The 27,900-nt window shown below is 37.9% G+C and overlaps 1 protein-coding gene across 1 annotated transcript in view; it reads right to left on the reverse strand.

Moving 5' to 3' along the window:
• Nucleotides 1-249: 249 nt before the first annotated feature.
• Nucleotides 250-27,900, reverse strand: part of LOC129279097 (uncharacterized) — a 28,114-nt gene continuing 463 nt past the window's right edge. The window contains exons 2-7 of the mRNA XM_064111604.1: nucleotides 25,744-25,899; nucleotides 17,585-21,997; nucleotides 7,341-7,738; nucleotides 6,625-6,739; nucleotides 1,143-1,453; nucleotides 250-255 (exon numbers count right to left, since the gene is read on the reverse strand). Coding sequence (XP_063967674.1) covers nucleotides 250-255; nucleotides 1,143-1,453; nucleotides 6,625-6,739; nucleotides 7,341-7,738; nucleotides 17,585-21,997; nucleotides 25,744-25,870 — 5,370 coding nt within the window. The 5' untranslated portion in view covers nucleotides 25,871-25,899. The remainder of the gene's footprint in view (nucleotides 256-1,142; nucleotides 1,454-6,624; nucleotides 6,740-7,340; nucleotides 7,739-17,584; nucleotides 21,998-25,743; nucleotides 25,900-27,900) is intronic.

Consider the following 27,900-nt stretch of genomic DNA (forward strand, 5'->3'; position numbering starts at 1 on the left):
ATGAGAAGGATACAATTTACTCAAGATGGTCATGAAAACATATCCAAGTTTCAGGGCCACGTCTAGTTTTTAATGTACCTATCATTCATAATATGCTGCCAAATGGATTTTACAAGAAAACTGCAAAGCCATCTTCCTTTTAAAGCCCATCTAAAGCTTTGGTAAAATAAGGCATAACTGGGGTGTTGGAAGAAAACTGAGTTGCAATCAAACCCAAATCAACTACAAATTTGTGTTCAATCAAAGGACTTATACCTGATATGAAATAAAATGTAAGAGTAATGTCCCCTAAATACCATAAGTATGATCAAGACTATAGAGCTAAGATAAACACGTGATTGTAATCATGATTGGATTTGCATTAATTGCAGAAGAGATTGTCAACCTACCACAAAACTTGCAGCCAGCTTGTAACTAGGCGGTTTCAAACCACCTCGATCACAAGAATCCCCGTTAAATTACGAGAACATTTTTAGGCTAAAATATACCCATGAATTATTCCTGCATTCACACCTCCCCGAAACATACCCTTCGGGATAAATTCCTGAAGTTAGGAGCATGCGCAGTATGGTCTAATAAGCAGGCAAGTCGCGAGATTTAAAACCACTAGCCCAGCAGCCACCCACGGCGCCCGCGCCCAACGACACGCTGGGCTAAAAGTTCCCGTAAATTGCTTTCACATTGCCAAAATACCTGCGACCTTGGAAAAATCCCCGCGAAAGTTCTCGTAATTTCGCCAAGTACCTACTATTTAGCGGGTATTTTCTTTCGGGGAAATTACGCGTAGTTTGCTTTCACATTACCAAAATACCTGGTATTTTCTGATCGGGGTAACTTTCCCGATCAGAAAATACCTGGAACTGACAAACTTCGAGGCGGTCTGAAACCACCTAATGTTAGTATCACAGGTATGATCAAGAATAACTATAAGAGCAAGGATACAAATGTGATTGTAATCATGGTTGCAGTCACATTTATTGCAGAAAGGATTGCCAAGAAAAAATGCCAACCTACCACAAATCTTGAAGCCAGCTTGTATATAAATTAGTATCAAAGTATGATCAAGACCTTGAGTTAAGACCAAAATCTGATCATATTAACGATTACAGTTGCAATTATTGCAGAAAAGATTGCCAACCTACCGCAAACCTTGCAGCCAGCTTCTCAAAACTGATCCTGAAGGATTCGTGTTCCACCCAGGACACCTCTAAGAACTTGTAGCGGGTGCTTCCTAGTATCGCCGAGAGACTGTCAAAGGCCTCGTCCGGACTCATGTAATGCAGCAGCATGCCTGCCAAGGGCGCCAGCAGAGGACAGAAGAGGATGTCGGGTCTTGTGTCGGCGAGTACGCAGAGGAGGCGGTTGAGGCGGGCTTGACCCTCCGACTTGAGGGCGTAGGAGGCGGCAGAGTGGTCGGGGTCCACAAAGCTGGGTAAGGTGATGGATGATGGCTCTGAGGAAATGACAAGAATAGAAAAACATTACTTGTAAAACATCAAATGGGTATCGGAAAACCAGATACAAGCCAGGAGGGAATTCTACAGAGTGATGTCTGATTTAACGTCATGTGTAAGTGCTGATGCAAACACATTCATATACTAGTCAGGCAGCATATGTCATGATTTACCGGCTACTTCGATAAATTGGCTAAGTCTGATTTTTCACTTTTATATGATTGGTGACATCACAAGGAACAACTTTCAACTTGGTGACAAATTTCTAATGGTCATCTTGACCATGTTAGGGGTCAAAATGGGGTCAATTTTTGAAATTGCCCCAATTCTGTCAAGTGACACATCAAATTGTTTATCTTGTTATACTGAACAAGAAAGTGTGCACAACTATATACTCTTGACCTCCCGTTAAAAAGTTATGACCGGAAATGGCAAAAGGTCAACAAACTTTTGGTAAATTTACACTAAAAGCTCTTTTCCAGTGGTTTTATGCATGTGTGTACTTTTTTATTTTCGATTTTGACAAGTCCATCGTCAGAGGTCCTTATCCAGAAGATATAAAGGGTCAAGACAAGGTCAGGGAAGGGTCAAAAGGTCAACAAACTTTCATTGGAAGCCAAAATACACTAAAAGCGGTTATTTTAGAAGTCTTATTTTTCGTGGGTTCTCATATATAAATGGGTAAAATGTGCTTATTTAGGAACAAAATAGATAAACAGAGATAGACGTCACATACATTCAGTGTGGTATCATAGTATTGCATGAATACATTGAAACGACTTGACAGACCCTTATGCCCTTAAATCTCATCATCTTCATGATGTGGTAAGTGCAACCAGCTATTTCCGAGTTTTGTTTATTTATTTAGGAATTCAATTCAAGTTCAATTCATTTTCAGTTTACTAGTCTTTGATATCTAAAGAAGTATTTCTTTCATTTGCTCTGTACAGAATATTTTAATTAACAGAAATTATTGTAATGTATTGGAGTTTAAGTATAATACCATGTTAACAGAATAAACACATCGATTGATCAGTGCTCCCAGCTCCTGAGAAAGATGCCTAACATTTCATTCGGATTAACTTGTGAATAAGATAGTGAGGTTAGGATTGAGGATGATAAGTTGGGCTCCAATTGCTCCTCAATTAGTTCTAATGTGTGACGGTTATATTATTTCTGTCAAAGAGGCAATGTTCATCGTGTAGGCATGCTTATTGTAGTAATGGGTGTCCATTATACTGATGTGATATATTCTGACCATTACTCGATCTCTGGAGCCAAGAAGGACTACACATTAATTGGTGCACGTGCTGCTCTGAGCTTATCATTGGGGCCCTTTTGCATTTTGTAAAGTGAAATTTAAGGATTTCGTGCATACTTTTGGTCAGTAAAAATGCAAGTCTTCACAATATCTGGGGGAAGCTCCCCCACCCCCGCTGCAGTATGGCCATGGTTTACTTTAATGACATATGTGATTATTCTTTCTAGCAACATCCAAGTAGTTCAGCAAGTAGGAAAAAACAAGATCGACAAAAGAACAAAAACCAAATCTGCATCTATGCACATCACTATCGTGAGAACTGGAATTCAGTTTAGTTTCACGTTGTATGCTCTGGGAAAAACATACTTGATAAAATAGTACAAGCCATGTTAATGGCAGCACATAATCAGAAATGTGTAGTCCTTCTTGGCTCCAGAGATCGAGTAATGTGACTCAATTGAGCTCCTCAGAATCGCTCTCCTAAAGGAGCTCAAATCAATTCAATACAATACTGTACATGTATAATAAATTGTAGATTTTTTTTAACATCGTATATATGCAATAGCTGTGTAGCTATTAATTAATCTGTGGTGAAACTAGGCCTGGGTCAATATGTTTATAAAATATCGCGCTCCTGCTTAAAAAAAAAAAATAATAATGTAAAAAAAAATTTACACTCGGTAAATATTGTAGTCCCACATGTAGACTTCCATGGTGTTGCCATGAAAATCTACATATGGGACTACAATATTTACCGAGTTTAAAATCAAATCAGAGTCGGGAAAGAGGTGAATATTCTTCATTTTTTCGGTAGTTTCCAACTTAATCAAAATAATTTCAAGGAATTATGGAAAACAGATGCCTATTTCGTGAATATAAAGATGTAAAAGGCCTTCTTTTTTTTTTTTTTTAGGAGGGTGATTTTTTGTTCTCCTTATTGTTTTTTAGGAGCGCGGTAGGAGCGCCGGCGCGATCGTGCTCCTCAAAAATGAAGGTCTGGAAGTTAAAAAATTCTCTGATACTTATTTAAACAAACTCCCAGTTTCACATGTTTTATAAGTTGTTGCAGTGAAATACATGTATTTTCAGTATAAAAACTGTACTGCAGTCAAAGAGGCTACACTAAAAAAACACCATAACCAGTCATTCAATGGATGTTGTATTGATATGCAACAAAATATAACATAGTCTGACTGACTACCGTGCTTTTCTCTTTTGGGCAAATCAAAATTCCCTGATTTTTCTCTCATTAGGGGCATTTTTCCTTGTTTTGAGGTATTTTTTATCAAATTCCCTGATTTTTCCGACTGGAAGAAAGTAAAATAATTTTCCGATTTCCCTGATGGGCTGGGAACCCTGGTAATTAATCAATCATTGAAATTGTGTAGTAGGGTCCAGAATCAATCTATACTTTTTGTCTGTGCTTGTAAATTTAAAAGTTTACAAAACATGAAGATATTTCTGTAGCATTCTTATTTGTCTTAACTTCCAAGGTTTTGCATTCATGAGCTCAAATCTTTGCCTTTTAGAAAAAATACTGCCAGAACCATTTAACTTGTTATATGTTTTATATGCAACTTAAAGTTTTTTTTATTTTTTCAGGCCACCCAAAAAAAATAAATATATGATGCTTATGGTGGCCTAAATGAGCCAACACTGACACAAGTTGGTACGGAGTCTTGAAAACTATATCACATCAACAAAAACAAATCGTTAAAAATGAACAAATTGTGGGTACTCAAAACAAATCATGTTGGGTAAACATTTCAAATGAATTCTCTTTTTGTATTCTACGCATGCAATGTATACAAACATTCATAAAGCTTAAGATAGTAGATCACAAAGTCTGACAAAATATGATGACAGTTGTTTGCTTTACCTAAATTCTTTCTACTTGGGCAATACGGGACAAGCTACATGTAGATCTATGTAATTTTCTTTCCGTTTTCTTAAAAATAACCTCAAATCAAATGGTCTCATCACCTGTAAGTACATTGTTGATGAAATGCTCAGATCACAAAGTCTAGCAAAATATGATAGGGTGTTTGTTTTTCAAACTTATACTACTCTGACAGCACGGGACAGATTGTAAAGTTTCTGGCTCTTGAATTTCCAAACTTTTTATACCCTGAACATAAATGTTACAAGGTTATCTTCAAAATAAAATGAAATCGGCTCATTATCTGTGAGTACATTGTTGATGAAATAAAGCTTTAATAGCAAAGGTGATCGAGGAATTCTTACCCATTGAAATAGGACCCTGGGCTGAAGCCTGGGCCCCTTGATAACTTCCGTATAGGGAAGTGAAAAAAAAAACGATGAGCTATAAAACCACCATAACACACAAATGCACACCCACACACCAACTTCAACAGATAAACTAGTTCAGACACAAATCCACATCTACACCTACATATGTACACAGAGACATATGGACATAAAGCCACACTCACATGCCAACTTAATAGACAGATGCATTAAAATGAAATCTTCCATAAACCCACATCACACATTCATTTAAATCACACACAAGCCCACAACTACACAACCTCTTCGAGTTAGAAACATAAAGTAAAAAATAAACTCAAACCCACATCCACTTTCAAATAAAACTAAACCACTCACAAACCCACTCTCACACATCCGCTTCAACAAAGAAACTAAATCATACACAAACCCACACTCACTTTCAAATAAACTAAACACTCACAAACCCACTCTCACATATCTGCTTCAACAAAGAAACTAAGTCATACACAAACCCACACCCACTTTGACAAATAGACTAAACCACTTACAAACTCACTCTCACACATCCGTTTCAACACAGAAACTAAATCATACACAAACCCACACCCACTTTGACAAATAGACTAAACCACTTACAAACCCACTCTCACACATCCGTTTCAACAAAGAAACTAAATCATACACAAACCCACACCCACTTTGACAAATAGACTAAACCACTTACAAACCCACTCTCACACATCTGATTTAACAAAGAAACTAAATCATACACAAACCCACACCCACTTTGACAAATAGACTAAAATCACTCATGAACCCACATCAAACACTAACTTAGTCAAAGAAAAATAAGAAACTAAGTCAAACACAAACAAACCCACACCCACCTTGACAAATATACAAAATCACTCACAAACCCACTCACTCAAGACAAATAAATCAAACCATTAACAAACACACACCCACACCTCCACTTATACAAATTAATAAACTAAATCATTCAAACACACACACACATTTACAATAAAAAAAATCAATCATTCATAAACACACATCCACACCGACAAATGTGATTATCGAAATACACACATCAACTTTAAATGCATAAAATCATGCTATAACACGCATCCATACATCCTCATAGAGAAATAAATTAATTCACACACAAACCCATCAACACGCATCTACACGTTTCTAATGGCAAATAAACTAGACCATAAAAAAACGCACAAACCAACTTTAGACGAATAAAGTGCATCACTCATAAACACACACACACAAACAACCAAACAACACCCACATGCATATGGGTCACCCTCACTTGCACACCAATGTACAAAAATGTGACCTACGTGTATTACCCACCCCCACTGTACACAAGCATACATAGATCACTCAGATACAAATGCACAAATTTTAAAGAATCATGCACAAATCCACACACCAATATATGAAATATACAATTGCATCATAATCATAATTTACTTGTAAATGAATAATCTCCAACATTTACCTGACAGAAACATATGCCCCACCCCATCCACCCACTTGCGTACTTTCACCTGTTGGTATTGGGGTGCTCAAAATATTGTTTTTTATAAGCATTCAAAAGGGATTTCTGCATGATAGACAGTTATGAAATTTATCAAGCGAACTTACCAATTGAGTCTTGTCCTTTCCCAAAGAGTCCCTCTTCGACTTCCTGGTAGACATGGGATACAGATGCACCTGAGCTGTTCTGGAGACAAAGATTCTTCCACATCTCCTTGCGAACCTGATCATAAAAGACAGAATCAGTCTTTAGCAACAAAAATAAGGTGCTGACATCTTCCAGTATCTACATGTATCAATGGTTCTTACAAGGCCTTTTTTCGATGGGACACATTTCTGAATTAAAGCATAAATGAGAAAAATCATAAAAGGAACAATAATTCATCTCCAAGGCCTATCAGAAGGGTATGACATCCAGTCAACAGGGCATCCCGCAGCCATGGCCTTCAACGGCCTTGGGTTACTTTAAACCCTGTTCTTATGGGTAACAGCTGATGAATATGGTCAAAAGTTTGATTTGAAATGCCCTTCAAACAAGCCATGTCATAACCATTTGACTACTTGATTCTGTTATTCCCTTTGCATTTATACAGGGATTACCGGGTTCCAGATGAGAACAACTGAATGTTCCTCTGAACCTTTCACATTTGAGATTTCAGAGCCAAGCTCTTACAAGTTCTTACAAATGTCAGTTAGAAAGGGCAAAAGGAAAAGACACTGTAGTATATATTTATTAATTACATTGTAGAATCAGTTATTTTGAAACCGTAAGACCTAAATTAGGTTCTCTTTATATTTGTGAATAGGACCTAAGATTTAATCACCTCATGTTCGGTTTCGCTTGCCCATCGCTCCTTCCGTATAACCTTCTTCAGCCTCTTCAGATCCGAAGGGATGTCTTCCGGCGAATGCTGTGGACTCTTTGTACTCTGGTCGGGTCGAACCGTCTGCACCAGATCTGGATCCACCCACAGCATCAGCGATCGCCGTTTGCTCTCGTCAGCACTTGCTTCACCCTTGACCCGTCTCTGCACAGCAGAGGGCGGGAGATCAGAAACCTGATCTTCCGCTTCTGCTGCATTTGAAGCGGCTTGTCCGTCAACAGCTGTTCCATCTTTGGGATCTCTGATTTGGACCGTGACCGATACCGTTGGAACATCAATTTTGACCACAGGTTCTGTCGTTTCCTCAGTTACAGCGTGATTACTATTAGCTCCATTAGCTAAAACATGTTTAGAAATAAATGGGATACATGTATTTTGGTAGTTACAATTCCATTATTGAAACTTTTTCAACATATGCACACAAATTTTTTAAAGTCCCAGCACAATATTCAGAAATTGTTAAACTATTAATCATATTGAGTTTTCTTATTATTACTATTTATATATTCAATTTCGCCCTTTACATTTCAATTTCACTAAGTCAAAATATACCCAGATATCTACCTTAGTTTGAATGGCATCAACATACATGATATACAGTACCTTATTACATAATTATGGCTTGCCTAACATGGAAGCTCCCTACATTGGAGCCACTCACGGTTAACTACAGTTTCATCATCACAATTAATGGTAATTCAATTCCATGGAGTCTTTGTCATCAAAATTTTGCAGATCAACTTGCAGCTTTCAAATTCTCTGAAAGATTTTGTGTTGTCTAACTTAAAATACCTACATGTAGTTCCATTTTCAAAATTCCCTCCACTATTAAAGCGGCAATCTTAAGCAGTGTAATAATCATACTGGTCATGTCAGATCATATCAGGTGGGTGTTTCATAAAGCTGTTCGTAAGTTAAGAGCGACTTTAAGAACGACTGGTGATCCTTTCTTACGCACTAAACTATCGCCAATGAATATACCATTTACCAAAAGAAGGATCACCAGTCGTTCTTAAAGTCGCCCTTAACTTACTAACAGCTTTATGAAACACCCACCAGATCGCTTGTGGCAATCATACTGATCGCAGAAAAAATTTGAATGGTTGAAAAATTCTGGGAATTAGTTACGGCAAAGATACTACAAGGGGAACATCGGACAGTACATAGACCGCATAATGAAACGCTCAGGAGGAGCGCCCTACAGCGTTGAGTTAGTAACAACCTTTTTTACCTTGGCGTATCGCGATCTGGTTGTGTACAAAACATGTAAGACAAATGGTGGAGGGGTGAAGGAATAGAAGATATACATTTTAAGATTTTTTTCTTCAAATTTCTTTTTTCTTTTGAATTAGAGTTTAATATATTTCAGAGGTTTCTGGGTAATAAAAGGTGGAATTATTCCAATGCGCCGCCCTTGTGCTCTCTCTGAAATCCCCTCTCATTTTCCCTATATGTTTTATACACAGCAGCGTGACAATGTGCGATGATTTACTTGCTCAACGATAGTGGGCGTCCTTCCCGATGAGCATTTTATCGAGCGTTTCAAAAAATCGCTTAAGTGTCCGATCTTCCCCTTGTAGTATCTTTGGTTACGGGAGGTACATTTGTATATCGTGGCATTCGTAACGGATCGCACGATAGTGGGAAAAGGGCACTACATGTATACAAGTTTGATATACCGAACACCCAGGCATGAATAAGAATTGTTCATCCAATCCCTAGTTGGTCTCAAGGAACAACTTCACTTGAAATGATACAGAGCTCTGATATGAGTATATCAGTCAGCCATCTTTAAAGCTCTTTTGATTTCTTTGACAAGCACAGTTTAGTACTTCCCTGTGGATATCAGCTTTCAAGTTTCATTCTAAAGTCATTAGATGTGCATTTAGACAATCCACCTACATCATGTAAACACAATCGGATAATCGTTGCAATTTCGTACAATCACAAATTACAATCAATTTCTACTTGCTGATCCCACACATTTCAATAGGAATCGGGCAACCAGCTATAAAGATAACTGCCTTCATTAATGTTCTGATGAAAAAGATGATTAGGAGAAAGCCATAAATTCCCGATAAGTATGTGACAAATTGGAAAAAAAATCCTGAGGACTACTAATAATCCTACTCCGTAATTTGAGAAATTCTCTAATTATTAGAGAATTTCTCAAATTACAGAATAACTTTTCAAACAGCAGAAACTTCAATATAATTTTCTGCTTTCACATAGATCATTTTGGTAACCAAGGTTGGATTCACCCTTGAACTTAAATCTTTGTCTGATGTGAACATACTGCACTTCAACTTTCCTGTTTCTAAAGATAGCTTATGCATGATGGTCCCTCTGAACTTCACCCCCCCCCCCTACTACTGAGTATTATGTCAAGCATTCTTTATGTAATAAGTACCTGTACATTTGAAGTGGCGAGAGGTTAAACCCAGATCAATTTTGGGAAGGGTTGGGATGTTTGGATGGATGGGGGGGGGGTGAAGATGATTTATTTGATGTCATTTTCTTTTTCTCTTAATTGAATTTTAGGGATATTACACTAATTACAGGGTTACACAGCCCAAATCTCTCATTTTAGACTCTTCTTTCTACCTTTAATCCACCTTTTTTCTTTTTCACTACTTGAAAATAAAAATCAGTGGGGGCCGCCCCTGCCCCCCCCCCCCTTATGGTGCCGCCAATGGTACTTGTATGTACTGTAAACATGACAAGGATAGTTGATATGTTAAATTGGCAATCCTCCAAGAGATATTGGTAATGACCCTGAGTTCATTTGAGTCAATACAATGCAAAGTGGGGAATTTATTTGATAAGGAGCCATCAATTTTGAATGCAAACTGTGATATAGCAATTATAAAATCTAAATAATCGTGATTTCAAATTGAGTAGGCTTCATTTTTCCTGGATTTTAAAATCATTATAACTTAAATTTACTTCACTGCCTTCTCCCTTTCCTCTTGTTTTTTTTTTATATCAAACAAAAACACAACATCCAATAATGTTATCTAAAATCATTATCAGTCAACAGGCTTACAGGATTATCCCACAGTATTAATGTACATGTATTAATATTTAAAAAAGAGAGGCTGATATGATTGCAAATTTGGAGACTGGTTTACAGAAGATAGTCTAATAGGGTGAGTAAATCTCAATAACACAGTAGGTGGTTTCAGACTGTCTCAAAGTTTGTCAGTTCCAGGTATTTCCTGATTGGGAAATTTACCCCGATCAGAAAATACTTATGGCAGTGTGAAAGCAAATTTCGCGTTATCTCTCCGGAAAAAAATACTCGCTATATATACATGTGGTACTTACGTACTTGTCAAAATTACATGCACAAGAACTTTCGCAGGGATATTTCCAAGGTATACATAGCAAGTATTTTGGCAGTGTGAAAGCAAATTATGGCCAGCGTGTAGTTGGGTGCTGGTGTCGTGGGTGGCTGCTGAGCTGGCAATTTTGAATCTCACGCTTTGCTTGCATATCAGACCATACTGCGCATGCTCGTAACTTCAGGAACTCATCACAAAGGATATCTTTCGGGGCAGTGTGTATGCAAATGAGGGAATAATTGACAGGTATTTTTTAGCCTGAAAAATTTATCATAATTTAACAGGGATTCTTGTGATCGAGGCAGTTTGAAACCACCTGGTGGCATATTGTAGAGCAAAAGAGTGTCAGCATTGTCAGTGTCAGTGCTGCAAGTGCTACTAAACTATGCCCCCTTCTAACATTTGATGCCAGTAATTTTGGCTTTATCGTAGCAGAGGGACATCGTACAATCTCAGTCAGTACCACCTCTTTCTACAATGTAAAACACAAGACATAGTACAATGGCCAGTAAGTAATGTACACGTGTAAACACAAATATTGTAGCCCATAGCCACCTACAATTTCACCAAAAAATTGTAGACTAATCCATCTATGATGATCATAGCCAATGTAAATGAGGCATAGATATAAATTGTTCATGAACACTACTTGGACACTGTTCTCACTAACTTCCTAAAACTAGGTTACTGGAAACTAGTTTAGTCGAAACTAGTTTAACGTGTAATGAGAATGCTCGAAGCGATCTTCCAAACTGGTTCAGAAAACCACCTCGTGATGTAGTTTTCAAGATCGCTTTGCCGCATTAAACTGGTTTTAGCGTGAGGACACAACCGTTCTTCGGGAAGCGATCTTTGCACATTTTGAGCGCGCTACTCCACACACTGTGTGTAGAATGCCAAATTTCGCGAAACGTGTCACCCCACTGAGAGCGTACCCGTAGCAACAAGATCGCTTTACTTGAAGTAATTTTGAAAATTTCGGGTGATCAAATGGGAACACTAGCAAAGCACTCTTCCAAACTAGTTTTAGAAAGTGTAATGAGAACAAGGTCTTGGTTTCTTTCCACCTTGAAAACACTACCTGTCAATTCTACAAGGGCACAATCATCTCAGACACTCTGACTGCATCTGATGATTAGAAATTCATGAAGCAGCTTAACTCCCAATGCATTGGGATGAGTCACCTGTATTTCCCGGGGGGGGGGGGGCAAGTAACAAAAGGCTCAGTGATCAATCACACAGCTGACACCTGCGATTGACTGCACACGATCATCAAGGTCATCAATCGTTAGAATGAGGTGTACCATCAATCGCTACGCTTGGTGATATGGCACCCAGAGCATCTTTACATGCATATTTTACGGTAATTTACAGTTCCACAAACACATTACAAATGGTGCATCTTATCTTAAGAAGTATGTTAGCGTGGAATATTGGTGGAGATTAGGCTGGTTTGAAAACACAACAGGTGATTCAAATCCCAGCATTACATATGTATAGAATATTTGATACAAATTATTTCTGCCAATAGCAAACCTTAGGCTTTAGACTTTAAAAAGAATGCATATCTTGATAGAAAATTAAAGGTACTGATCACTGATGGAATGATTACAAATCTTGTATAGGTAATGCTTTTGGGCCACACCATGCCCCATCTTAATGATCTAAATGAATGGAAACTATGAAGAAAAGCTAGAAATGCCATAATTGGTCTCATTTGAGACTTTTGAATTAACTAGAGGAATAATGGCCATAATTTCTGTTGCCAATGAGAATATGTTCAAGTGTTGTAAAAACAAACACGATGTAAATTACTGACCAAAATAGTAAATTTAGTCACCGAAAGGAGCACAGGATGAACCTGAATTCATCAACTGTTCTGGTGAGTTGTCAAATTGGCAACCAATCATATTTAGGTGATATGATGTATAAAGCATTCATCAGGGTATCTTTCAAACAAGGCCTTGTGTTTTTATAATCATATTAAATGCCTATCGACTGAAAAAAAAGATTAGTCGTGAAAGGCCGGGTAAGTGCGAGAGATGCAAGCTCTGGCAAAGTGCCTCTAGGAACCCGACTTCGATTTCTTATTTTAACCACTATTTCCGTCTCGCAATCTCTACCTGAAAGGTAGCGGCCAATCAGCTAGCGTATCGTTCGTATCAATAAACCCTGTATGACCCTGTACTGGATACAGATCAGTGCCCCTAACCTGGCCCGATGACGTCATCAGCATTGATGGTGCAGAATGGCGTATCGGCATGCTCATGAATAATTCATAGCAAGCAGTGAACGCAAGGTTCCAAAAGGCTTGATCTAGAATCTTCTAGATCTTCACCCAGGTTTCGCCAGCTTTGTTCTTTGACCACTGGTCTCGTTTCAGCTACTAATCGACCTTGTCAAAAGTCTATCTTCAGGCCTCCATAACAAATTTCCCCGCTTGGATGGTTTTGTTTCGGGGCCAAAGCACAGCTGATAAACCAAGTAGTTTTGCTTTCCTTCTAATTCAATATGACAAAGGTATTATCCCGAAAACACTTAAAAACAACGTTAGTGCTATATTAGAGCGGAATATTATTATCATTCAAACAAATCAAAAATATTACCATTTCTGTCAATGTTGATCCCCTGAATCTTCCCATCTTTGAACCACTCTCTCTTCCTCCCTACATCACTGCCTCACTGCTGCGCCTCCTCTAAATCCTGGGTCGACCCAGCCCAGAAGAATGCCACTCTGGAGTCTGGACTCCTCTAGAATCTTTCATTTTTATCAACCCACCTTTACAAACTATTTTGCAGGTCCAAAGTGCTTCTGTCAATATTTCTATGTAAGGCTGAACAATCTACAAATGTTATGTCTTTGTTCTGTTCGTCTTATCATGGACCAGGTAATTTAAGATATGGCACAGCATCCAGGAGTGGATCCAGTCGGATTAGAACAAAATAAGTTTGAGAGGCCGACTATATGAAATGGCCCCTGAAGAGGTATTGTGTCTTTTATCCGGGAAGATCCGCACCCGACAGCATCACCAAAGTGACTTGTTCACTCTTTACTAAATCTCGGGTCCATGCAGTAGAAAAGAATGCCAAAATTTACAAGAATTTACAAAAATGAAGTGTTTTGTCCTTGGTATGATTTACTGAAATCTTGTTTCGTTAGCATTAAGTAATAATGCAAATTCAAGTTAAATGATTTTTTTTTAGGGCAGGGGGGGGGGGGGTATGCCAGTGTAGTCAGACATCCCAACCAATACAAAGTTCTTCCACAATTTGAGCACAAAGAATTTAACATATTTTGAAGTCTGCTAAAATATGATCTGCATATTGTAAGACTTTTTTTGCTACCCAACAATTACCAACATTTTGAGTTTTGAAAGCTATGACAAAACAGTGCCATGATGGGCATACTGGTATTCATGATAGAGCTCACCTTTGTGGGATAACACCCAAAATACTTGGAACATCAATGAATAAAACATCAGAAGATTTTCTTACATAAGGCCATCTGGGATACATAAATTGATTATAAATGTACAATTTGAATGCCAATGTCATTACCGTTGACAAAAACAATGGCCCCTAGTCTCACTCCACTGTGCAGGTGAAACAAAACAACAACAAACAAAAAACATGGTTTATCCCAAGTTAGCATTTAGTTTCTGATTTAATATATTCAAGAATATATTTAGGGTTACGGTTAGGGTGGACCATGTGACAGTGATTTAGAGAATGAAAGAATGAATCAGAGTAATCTATTTACAAAATTGGATACATAAATTGGTTATGTATAATTTGAATGCCAATGTCATTACCATTGACAAAAACGATGGCCCCTACATGTAGTCTCACTCCACTGTGCAGGTGAAAAAAACACATGGTTTATCCCAAGTTAGCATTTAGTTTCTGATTTAATATATATATTCAAGAATATATTTAGGGTTACGGTTAGGGTGGAACATGTGACTCACTCCACTGTGCAGGTGAAAAAAAAAAACATGGTTTATCCCAAGTTAGCATTTAGTTTCTGATTTTTAATATATTCAAGAATATATTTAGGGTTACGGTTAGGGTGGTACATGTGACAGTGATTTAGAGAATGAAAGAATGAATCAGAGTAATCCACTATTTAGTAGTATAATCGTGAATCTTTATCATTATCATCATCATTATCATAATAATTATTTGTTTGGCATCACCTATGTACGAGAGGCAGAGAGTGAAATGAATCACCATGAACAAACTCTATCACCCCCAACCCCCTCCCCCACTGAAGTTGGAGGAGTACAGGAGGACCACCACACCGGCATTTCCAAGATTTCTCCCGACTCTTTTACGAAGAGTGCAGCAGGTACTTATACCCCTTTCATAAACCCAACAAGACCCAATTATGCGGCTAATAGCAGCATAATTTGGTCGTAAAATCAGAGGAGGACAAGAGTTACTCATTACTCTTAGGCGGCTAATTGGAGGATAGGTTTTATTGGGTTTATGAAAGGGGTATTAATGTTCAAAGTTGGTGATTCTCTCCAGATTTGGGACCTCTATTCAATGTACACAACTTTCCTACAATGTTATCAATGATATTAATAACATGTCTTCCATTCCAAGCAAAATATACACATACATGTAAGGGTATGTTTATCACCTGATATCTCTGGTAGGATTATGTTTTTAAACTGGGTTTAAGACTTTCAGGTTACCTTTCTTAGATGATAAATGCATTTGTATTGATAACAGGGTTCCAGAATCTTTTTTTAATCGCAAAAACTTGTGCAATCCATGACCTGTCTGAGCCAGAAACACATTTTTGCAGCAGTGTTTTTAATACTTAAATCACTTCCACCCATTTTCTTTTTCAGAGAATACTTGATCGCCAAACCAAGTATATACAGCCACATTGCAAAACAAAAAGCATGAGACTTCATACGCGACCCCTTCTCCATGGACAATGCAGCTGTACACTGACAAGTCTGTTTTTTTTCCTTTGCAATTAGATTAGAATGGCCATTATTTTGTAAAAGCCAATGGAAACACTTTTTGAGAGTGGGAAACATGTTTCTAACTGGGAAAAGTTGATAAACGCAGCCTAAGATAAATAAATTGAAAGGGAATTCTACTAGCATTTAAACTACAAGTTGATTTTATGAAAGCAGAAAAATAGAGAAAGATCTTACTGAAAATTTAGCAAAAAATTCATCAAAGAACAACATTAATGAGTTTTAAAAAAATAATTAATCAATGAAAAGACAAAGTAAGCAAGTAATCCCTATAATGTGATCATAATTTAGCAATATCAATGCTTCATGATTAAATTTCATAATCATAGAAATGTTTTCAAAATGTATTGAATATTCACGACCAAACTGTCAAACTTTATATCACTTTTAAGCATGGAATGTGATAATTTTCAAAATCTTTGTATATTTTGTATATGATATAAATAGTGTTCGAAGACCTCCATTAGAAAAAAAACATGATTATTTCCATTCTTCCATTCAAATGATCAAATTCTAATTTCAACAAGCATCAGTGGATGAAACAGAAAATGACACTAACTACAGTCTCTATAGCTTTTATATACACTCTCAGAATTTTTTAACCAACCGAAAAGTTGAAGCATGAACAGACCAACTGTCGGTAAAATACAAATCAAAATTCATTTTGCAAGCAATTTTTTCACCCAACAGTTGCAAGGTTCATACATGTATTGAACCAATTTATAGGTTGGTTTAAAAATTCTGAGTATTTGTTTAGAATGTCAAGCCCAAAAATGAGGAGAAATAAAAAAATATATATATATATCTGGGTTAAAAATGTAATTGGTGGATTGTAATGGATAAATAGTGACCAAGAATTGTTAAGGATGAAATATTAAAGTACAGAAGAATATGGGAGAATCATGGCAAAAAAAAAACAAGTGGAACGCTTCTGGCAGTCTCGCCTGCATTACGCGATTCGATATAGTAGCAGTGCTGACTTTGAAAACAGCTATTGAATAATTATTCACAAAAGAAAACATTCACATGATAATAAAATATTATTCCATTGACCCAAAATGACCTTTGACCATGATCATGTGGCCTAAGATGTGTGCAAAACAATAATTTATACATGTACTTGATTACCCTTTATGTCTATGTATCGTGAACTAGATCCATAAACTTTATGATGCCAATTCAACAAATACCACAAATGACATTTCAAAAACTTAACCTTAGGTCTAAATGTAAGTTCATTGACCCTAAATGACCTTTAACCTTGGTCATGTGACCTGAAACCAAGGCAGGATGTTCAGTAATACTTGATTACCCTTATGATTACCCTTATGTCCAAGTTTCATGAACTAGGTCCATATAATTTATAAGTATGTAATTTCAAATACTTAACCTTAGGTTAAGATTTGATGTTGATGCCGCCGTCGGAAAAGCGGCGCCTATACATGTAGTCTTGCCCTGCTATGCAGGCGAGACAAAAACTGTATTGATAAATTGAGGTATCACTTTGGGAAAAGATCAGATAGTTATTTTTCAAAAAAGCAAAAATAACATTTTCAAACATCACATGTTGAAGTTTTTTCTATGCATGATTCAAAATAAATCTTTGTGACACCCAGGATCAGTAGATTCTTCTGAAAACCGATTCCAACTGTCCTACTAATACTCAGACAAGGTCTAATATCTTTATGATGAAAATTTGAAGGATTTCGGTAGCATACAGGTATTCTCGTCATATTTTGTAATTATCAATGATGACCATGATGATAGAGTGAAGTTATAGGTGTATATCTTCATGCACATGCATATACAAATAACTTGTTAATTTTGTTCTATGAAGTTTTACCATTTCCATCACTTTCTTGATTTCCTGGAAGCTCACTATGTGATACAGCTTTTCCCACATCTTTCCCCTCTCTGACCTTCTCCAAATCTTTCTCTTTACCCTCATCATCCTTGGGTAAATCTCTTTTCACTTCTTCCCAGAAATCATCATGTTGGATCATGACAAAATCAGCACTGCTGATTGACTCAGAAACTCTGCTAGGAGCTGGTGTAACGTTTTGAGAATCTGTGGACTCTGTGTGTTCTTTTGCTGCTTGTTGTGTATTGTCTGTTTGTGGGTCGGAGTGTTCGAGGACTTGGGTGGTTTGCAGGTCAGTTTCAGGAGTTGACTCAAATTCTGAGGATAAATTTGCCATGGTGGCAAGGTGGGACAATGTTTCAGCAGCGAGCCCAGTTGAATTTCTAGGACAAACTAGTGGCTCTTCTTCCGCATGCTCTGCTTCATCTTCTGCAATGGTATCGTCAGGCTCAACATAGACGTTTTGATGATCAGTATTTTGATCTGCATTGTCTGCGTTGTTTGACAGCCCAATCGTCTTGTGCGCTGTAAATGAACCACTAAACAATTCTACTGACCCTGACCGTTTTACTCTAAACCAAGGAGACTTGACTTGACGGTGGACCCTTTGTCCTTCGTCACTGGTTTTGCTTTCTGGGAAGGTGAATCCAAACATTTCAATCGACCCCGACCTAGTCGTACGTGCTTGCGGAATAGAAAAGCGGCGGACCTGACTGTGATTGTGACCTTCACTTTCCAATTGAGGCTCACTTTCTGGGTTTTCCTCACTTTTCTTTTCAGGGAAGGAGAAGCCAAACATTTCTACAGATCCAGACCTTTTAGAACGTCCTTGAGGGATAGAAAACCTTCTAACTTGGCTATTCTTTTGACCGAAACTATCAGAGTTTTCGCTATCTTCGGGATCTTCAGCACATTTTCTTGCTGGATATGAGAACCCAAACATTTCTACTGATCCAGATCTCTTAACCTTTGCCATTGGGACTTGTTTTAATTGATTATCTCCACCAGCAGCAGTGTCTGAAGCTTCACCATTCTTGTATTCGGGATATGAAAAGCCAAACATTTCTCCTGATCCAGACCTTTTAACCCTAGCCTGTGGAACAACAATTGGCTGCGATGGCCTTCTTTGAATTTCACTAACATTTTGATCCTCGGGATAAATGAATCCAAACATATCTACAGACCCTGATCGTACAGTACGTTGTCTAGCAATGGAATCATCTATAAAGTCTTCTGCATTTGCTTCATTAGAATTATCAGGAGTTGGCTGTGGGGAAGCAGGTGGGATCTCCTCTTCCTCTGCATGTTCATCATTGGCCTCACCAATGGGAAGCAAAGACACTGAAGAGTCATTTGTGATTGAGACATCAGGTTGCACAGAGGAACTTTGAAGAACATCCTGATCACTACCCTCACTATCCGATCTGCTTCTTCCACTGTTGTAAGATGGGTAGAAGGACCCAAACATCTCTACAGATCCAGACCTTTTGACACGGGCAAAGGGAAGAGATCTTCGATCACGGCCAGTGCTCTTTTGACTATCGTCGCTGTCTGATCTCTCCCTGGATTCTTTAGCGGCTGGATAGAAGGACCCAAACATTTCAACAGACCCAGATCTTTTAACCCTTGCATGGGGAATGGAAAACCTTGGCAGATTGCCACTTCCTGTATCACTTGAACCTGCCCCATTTTTATTTTCAGGATAAGAGAAACCAAACATCTCTACGGACCCGGATCTTTTTACCCTTGCTTGGGGGATAGAAAATCGTCGCAAATTACTACCCTGTTCATTCTCTGAACCATCTTTTTTTTCAGGATAACAAAATCCAAACATTTCCACCGACCCTGACCTTGAAGTGCGTGCATGGGGTATAGAAAATCTTCGCATTTCCCCACTCGTTCGCCTGATATTATCAGAAACTTCATCATCATCCTGTTGATCTTCATCGTTTTTCTTCTCAGGGTAGGAGAATCCAAACATTTCAACTGACCCTGATCTTGTGGTACGTGCTTGAGGGATTGAAAAGCGTCGGACATTACTTTGATTATCACCATCAGAAATATCTTCTGAACCTCCCTGGGTTTCGTTCGGTGGATAGCAGAATCCAAACATTTCAACTGACCCAGACCTTTTGACTCGAGCTCTCGGAACAAACTTTGGTCGTAGACGGCCTCTGTTCGAGCCTCCTGCAATTTTGTTTTCAGGATATAAGAATCCAAACATTTCTACCGACCCAGACCTTTTGGTACGTGCTTGGGGCATATAAAACCGTTGCATAGAGTCACTGCTACCTTCACTGTCTGAGCGATCTCTCCCACCAGAGCTTGCATCTGATTTCTTCTTTTGGTAAGAGAATCCAAACATTTCTACTGAACCAGACCTGGTAGTACGTGCTTGGGGGATAGAGAATCTTCGGACTTCACTTCTCCTTTCAGCTGCATTATCAGAGATGTCATCATCTGTATCACCTTCATTTTTCTTTTCAGGGTAAGAGAATCCAAACATTTCTACTGAACCAGACCTGGTAGTACGTGCTTGGGGGATAGAGAATCTTCGGACTTCACTTCTCCTTTCAGCTGCATTATCAGAGATGTCATCATCTGTATCACCTTCATTTTTCTTTTCAGGGTAAGAGAATCCAAACATTTCTACTGAACCAGACCTGGTAGTACGTGCTTGGGGGATAGAGAATCTTCGGACTTCACTTCTCCTTTCAGCTGCATTATCAGGGATGTCATCATCTGTATCACCTTCATTTTTCTTTTCAGGGTAAGAGAATCCAAACATCTCTACTGAGCCAGATCTTGTGGTACGTGCCTGAGGAATAGAAAATCGTCGCACCACACGATTACGAGCATCACGTTCCGGAGAATCATCCTCAATACCTTCATCTTGCTTCTTTTCAGGGTAAGTGAAACCAAACATTTCAACAGACCCTGACCTCTTTACCCGTGCCCCAGGTACAGAAATGGGACAGAGCTTCCCGCTTGTCCCAGACCTTGAATCTGCTCCAGCCTTTTGAGGAGGGTAAAACGAGCCAAACATTTCTATTGAACCTGACCTCTTTACCCTTGCTCTCGGAACATGCATAGGTTGCAGTCTAGTTCTGCCTCCTGTATCTGTTCCATCTTGTACTCCTGCAAGATCATCATCAGCTTCCACTATTGCATGCAATGATGAAGCACTAACTTGGTTCATGTTAGCAGGTTTCTCACGAGAGGATTGACATCCATTTTTCTCTTCAACATCCTCAACAACCTCTGTGCTTCTTCCTGCCTTGTCGCTTGGGTAAAAGGACCCAAACATTTCGACAGACCCAGACCGTTTAACTCGTGCATAAGGAATACACTTTGGTTCAAGCTGATCACTCTTTTGACTAGTATCACTGTCCGATCTCTCCCTGGGTTCTTTGCCAACTGGATAGAAGGACCCAAACATCTCTACAGAGCCAGACCTTTTAACCCTTGCCTGAGGAATAGAAAACCTTGGCAAATTGCCACTTTCACTCACATTTGAATCATCCCCATTTTTGTTTTCAGGGTAAGAAAACCCAAACATTTCTACTGATCCTGACCTTGTAGTGCGTGCTTGGGGTATAGAGAATCTGCGTATATTACCACTCTTCACACTGTCAGTATCTGAAAAATCGTCTTCTGCATTTTCCTCTTTTTTCTTTTCTGGATAAGAGAAACCAAACATTTCTACTGATCCTGACCTTTTTACCCTTGCTCCTGGAACAGAAACGTGTTGCAGATTTCCACTATTTCCAGAAACTGAATCAGCTCCAGTCTTGTGAGCTGGATAGAAAGAGCCAAACATTTCTACTGATCCTGACCTTTTCACCCTTGCCCCAGGAACATACATCCCTCTGTTTCTGGTCTTAGAACCCACTTCTACATTCTGCTCAGGGAAGAAAGAGCCAAACATTTCTATAGACGCAGATCTCTTAGTGCGTGCCCTTGTGGATGAACTGCCAGATTGTGCAGAGTCTGAGGCATTTACTTCTCTTGTTTGCATATTTTCAAAGTCACAGGTATTTTCATCTTGTGTTTCTGCTTTGATTTCTACAAGCATTTCTTCTGTTTTAACATGAACATCATGTTCAGACTCTGCTGGTTTGGCAATGTCTTGTAATTCTGTTTCTACTTGGGCTAGAACTGATGAATCAATAGCAATTTCATCAGACTCTTTAGGAGCTGTCTCTTCAGATTGTTGTTGATCATGTGGTATGTGTGTAACAAGTGAGGGGTGCTGCTCAGAAGGCATTTGCGCCTCACCCTCTAAAGGTATTGTTTGGTCACTAGGGGTGCAAGAGGGGTGCAGTGAGATAGGTTGTTGGGGATCAAGAGGTTCTGAGGTAGGAACAGCAACAGAGGATTGGTGGGTATGGTCCTCTATAAGGGCACAACAAAGAGAGAGAGAGACAGAAAGGAAAAACAATATGACATTAAGAGAATAAAATCTTGCCATTTATAGCAGGAAGCAATCTAAATGTAATCTAATAATAACTGGCAATTATTACATCCTTATTACTACTGTACAGTGTATATAATATGCTCTACAAGATACTGTATTAGCAGCAAAAGCGAAGTGATGACCTACATGTATGTAACCCAAAGGAACATTCTATGGAATTAAAAATGCTTTGGCTCTAATCACGAACCACATATTATGCAAAGCATGTACTTGTATGGATATCATTAATTAGATCATGAACAAGATCTTGCTAAATGTCTCTTGGGTTGGCAATATCATGCAAGATGAAAAGCCACATTAATTATGAGAGATGATCATATTATAGTTTCACTTTCAGAAGCTTGCCAAGTATTGGCAAATTATGTGCCTTTGTTCTGTACATTGTACACCTATGATTTAGCTTGTTGTAAGGATGGCTGGTTATATGACAGAACTTGACATAATTGTACTGTATGAAAAGCAGCAACTGCTATAAATTTTCAGTTATTTTAAACAAATATTGCAAGGCTGCCTATATCATGAATTTATTATTGCTAAGGGATGCTTGCCAAACAGATTTTGTTGCTGATGCTATACATAATGTGAATGTATCTTTGATATTTACGGCGAGTCTGCCTGGCAGAAGAGTTTTATTTTTTTCTACTGATGCACACAAATGCAAGTGTATTCTCTACAAAAATCAAAGCTGTCAATCTTCAAAAGCTCCATTTTGTCATTTTGTAGTCTTTATTCATTCTACATCTTTCATCTTTATTCTCTTTTTCAAAAATCCATAAAGACTTCCGAGTGATAGTCCTACTTTAAGGACTGAGAGTGAATACTCCCCTAAAGTCTAATGCTTTGATTGCATTATTTCCTTGTTCAAAATCAAATGTACATATGTATGATAACGTTTTTTTATGCATGTACGTATGTAAATCAAGTAAACTTACAAATACATACATGTAGTATGACCAATGGGTAGCATCTTGGTACGACTTTGGAGCTCTGTCTCTAGAAAACTCAGGAACAAATGAATAGCGAGTACTGGAAATCGATGATTTAATAATGAAAAGCTGGTATGTTTTGAAATTAGCACAAATATCATCAGTGGCTGAAGTATTACATGTATGTACAGAGCAATTTTATAGAGCAGTCAATGATAAGCAAGGAAAGATGTTGTACATACTTAAGACACAGAGCTTATAGAATTGGGGGGGGGGTGTTGCAAGAAAATATAGTTGCAAATTTACAAGTGATAGAACAATTTTAACTAAACAAATCAGTTTATAGTTGTTGATACAAGAAGTAGACCTGGGTCCCGTTTCATAAAGACTTGTTACAGAAATTTCTATGACAAATTTTAAATCAACCAATCGAATTGCAAGATTTCAGTAGCTTTTAACTGTTATTGCAATTTTGTTATTATAACAAGCTCTATGAAAAGGGACCCAGCATTCAATTTCAAATTTGCACTTGATTGCAAGAATTATGATTTGATTTTGGGCGTTGAAATTTACTTGCTATCGATTGCAAGATTCTTGCAACACTCCATTAGTCTGTTAAGATGAATATGAGCCCTGTTCCAAGAAAACTCCCCTAGATGAATTGGGGGAGTGTTCCATAGGAAGTCATTCTTTGGAAAGACTAAAATACATGTAGTAGTTCCGGGAACAGTGCCTTTATAGGGAGCAGTGCTCCAGAGAAGATGTAAGATGGGCATTGTATCCAAGTGGGGAACAGGAGACGGATGCTATATCACAGAGGTGACATCCGGTGCACATGATCTGAGACTGACCAATGCTATAATGCGTCATACCACACACAAATCGGAATTTAGGTGCATCTCTAAAGTCAAACTTAAGAAATCTTAGTGAAACACCCCCCCCCCCTCCATCATGGGTATTGAACCAACTTTGCCCCCGTCACATGTCGCTAAGAAATGGTCAAGTGACTCAAATCTGAGTTCAGACAAGAGAACTTTCAGGATTGGAAAAAACACAATTTTCACAATCAAGAGTTCAAAGCATCAATCAATGCTTTTAAGAGAGTATTTAACACAGACTTCAGTATGAAAATGAATTTCAAGGCAATCTTTACCTTTTTTGCAAACAAAATGCTCAAATATTCGGAAAGTATAATGGGTTGCCCCCAATTACACAGAGGGCTTAATATTGATGCGATGAGCGCAGCGCAGAGCAGTGAATGAAGTGCAGGTTATGATTTGTTCATTGACTTTTATCTTAGTTTTATGGAAGTTTGTGTCTACATTCACTCTTTCATGTGCACTGCACCACAAACAAATCCATAATTTATGGAATACCCAATACAAGCAATGTACAATGTCTTTAATGGCATAGATAATCCAGCAGGATAAATGACAAGCAATGAAAAGTGAATCGATCATTCGAGTGATTATCCACGCTCGTCAAGTCACATGCACGCCTCATGAATGCAGGCTGCATGAAATGTATCCAGTATGTACTGTAACTATGAGCACTGCAGGTCCATACACAGGGACAAAGGTTAAAAAAAAGGGGGGGACATTGCTAACTTTTCTCTCTACACATCTCTACGGACATATTTCGCATAGGGGCACAGTATGATTATGAGGAGGATTTTTTTTTTTTTTTAACTTTCCCCAAATTCTGAACCCTCTCCATTAAACAGGGACAGCTGGGAGTATGACACTTTCCCACTGACACATCAAAATCTATATCCCTAGGAAGCTTATTTAAAACATACAGAAGGTACAAAAAGAGCTACTCTTTCACATAAGACCATTTATTACATTTCTATTTCAAAGTCCAATAGACTATTTTGGCAACATACTATAGATAACCTTGTATTCCAACTTTGGATTTAACCTGTTGAAGATCAAGCCTGCAATTTGCTCCAAGTGTATGGAAAATATGCGTATTGTAGCATCACTCTCCAGCTCTGGTTATTAAAGCCAATGACATACATGTATGACTGCAATGTGTGCACTTATGCACAATATATGCCATATGAAAAGCAGCCATATACGAAAGCGATGACAATCATAAAACGTTGACTTAAATACTGGATTTAGCATGACTGTCGTACATTATAACTTTGATGAAAATGAATATTTCCTGAAAATATATTCCTATAATCATCATAATCATGTAAAAATATACCACTATGTGAACATGTAACACAATATTAAACATATAATAACTATATTTGACCTATTCAATATTTAGAATTTTCCTGGATGGAAAATCCTTGTGCCAACAAGAGGCATACGTACTGTTCAAGAAACTTTTTTTTCATTCAATAAATACATGTATATTTTCAAAAATTCTACTTTCTTTAATTTCAAACTTCAAACAAAAGAAGTAAAAGTTAACACTGTGTTTCTGGGGACAGTTTGTGTCAAGGCAATCCATTTGAAGCAAATTGGCAAAATTTTTCAATATATCACTTGTCAATAGATTCATTTATTTCAGACAGACTCTCTAAATGAAAATGCAGTTGAACAAAAGGAAGATGTATTTCTGATGCTATTAATTTGAGTACAAAAAGTTGGTCAAATAATTCTTTTTAAAATATGGATTGATCAATGTACAACCTGAAGACATACAAAATGCATTGAACATATTTCTTTAAATTTGAAAATTATCTCAATTTACAAAGTACAGTACAAACACAGTATTCTTACCTGTTTGCTCCTCATCTTGATTTTTATCAGCTCCTGATTCAGTCTCTGAGGGCGGAGGATCAGTATTGGTTTCCATGGCAACTTCACCCATCTGGGCATCGCCAGCTTCATCCGGAGGAGTAGGCATAATGGCTAGTTTCTCTCAGATTGGGTCAACTGTTGGTATTAAGTGGGTAATCAAGACCAAATATGTAGGTTAAAATATAATAATAATCCACTTAAATGTACTTTGTATACCTTTGTATAAAAGCCCTTTAATCCAGATTTATCATTTCCCCGTGATCAGATTCCAAAAGTCATACAAAGAATCATGCAATCCTCTAATCCCTGGGGAGTGTTCAAGCCAGTCCCAAGTGAGGCGAACACAGTTCTTGACAAGCTAAAGATGACTTTCACATCCTACCGGGTACCCACTTGCTCACTGCAACCATCCTGCCTGTGGGGAGTCTACAGGTAGGACTATGGTATGCCAATGCAGTACACAGCACACAATGCAAATAATCATTAAAATATCACTTTTGTGACCAAAAATACTAATTTCCATACTACAGTTGCAATTTATTTTTCATTACTATTGTGGGAATACTTTTTGTATTCACTAGAGCGCTCAAAAACTTGAATTTGGGGCATATTTTTACGTACGCCCTCTATTAATGGAAAGTAAAATGGCAAGAAATTCGTCAGTTTTCAATCTCAGTTTTTAATTTGGAAAAAATAATTAAAAGAATCAAATTTACTTAGGAGCCAGTTCTATTATGAATAGCTGTAATGGAAACAAAAAATCAAGCATTTGTCCCAAAGAAAAAGAAAATAAGCCAAACATTGCCAACCTTAAATATTTTGCCACACATGGAGTAGTAACAGAAAACAACCTTGTTCATGGAATGAGGATACCATTTACAAGTAGCACCTGATGGAGAGTGGCAGAGTGTGGGTGGATTAATAACTTGCCAAAGGATGCTAGGCTGCGGTGGAATTCAAAAACCCAATCCTCAGATCAATGTAGGTGAGACTTAGAACCACGACACCAAGGTTCTTCCAAAATCTTAATCTCAAAAGGGATCATATACAAAGGGGCATCTCCATATCCTACATGTACATACCCACCCATGACCAACAACCTCACAAATGCACCCTAAAGGACATAACCTGTATCCAATTAAAATGGTATTAACAGGGAGTTTCACTAATTTTGATACCTGTAAGGCAATCCCCCCCCCCCCCCCCGAATGCTCTAAAGAGTCCTGGATATTAAAAAGAGCCTAGAAATGTCCCTATACACTGCAAAAATAAAGCTTAATAATAAATGTGATTTATAATGCACCAATTCCACTCTCCATGGTGCCCAAGGTGCAGTAAAAGAGAGAGAGAGAACAGTACAAATACAAAGATAAATCAAGGAATAATTCAGAATAGGAATCATAAATATACAGTAGGTAATAAAAAGTAGCCCCCTCCCCCAAAAAAATAAAAATAAATAAATAAATAAAACTAGATTTTAATTTATGCGGAGGAATTAGGTGGTCTGTCGTAGATAAACAGACATAATTATTTAAACGAATTAGTAGATATTAGATTGAAAGATAAATAGACAGACAGATAGACATACATATTAGATACATATAAGAAAGATATGAGGCTAACCACACTAACCTCGCAATACATGTGTCACTAAACAATCAATTGATAATTCATAGAATCAGAATGACGATTGAGAAAATGCTATGCAAATTAGCATCTGCTAATGAATAGTCCTGAAAAAAACAAACCACCTTCTAAATTACATTGATGCATATTGGCTGCCTAAAACAATAGACTATTTTCAATGCTTTTTGTAGCTGCAGGTGGCTTAGACTTGGATAGAACAGAAGGCCTTTTCATAAGACCCCCACAATTCATTCTCCCCACCCTCTACCCCAACATTCCGTTTGAAGAGTCTCATGTCCCTGTCAAACTTGTTTGAATTCCCACAGCAAGCAAACCAAAATTGTTTAATTCTTCTCTCAAGATTTCAACTTCGCATTTCCCTTTTTAGTTAGTCTTTCAAAGTCACTGCCAGTACTCCACCCTAAAAATTAACTAGCCTCGGCATGTCTACGTCTTCAGCTCAGTATACCTACGATTACACAGGAATAACCATCGTTTCTGGGGATTTAT

This window comes from Lytechinus pictus, chromosome 16 (assembly GCF_037042905.1).
Source record: "Lytechinus pictus isolate F3 Inbred chromosome 16, Lp3.0, whole genome shotgun sequence".
Taxonomy (NCBI): domain Eukaryota; kingdom Metazoa; phylum Echinodermata; class Echinoidea; order Temnopleuroida; family Toxopneustidae; genus Lytechinus; species Lytechinus pictus.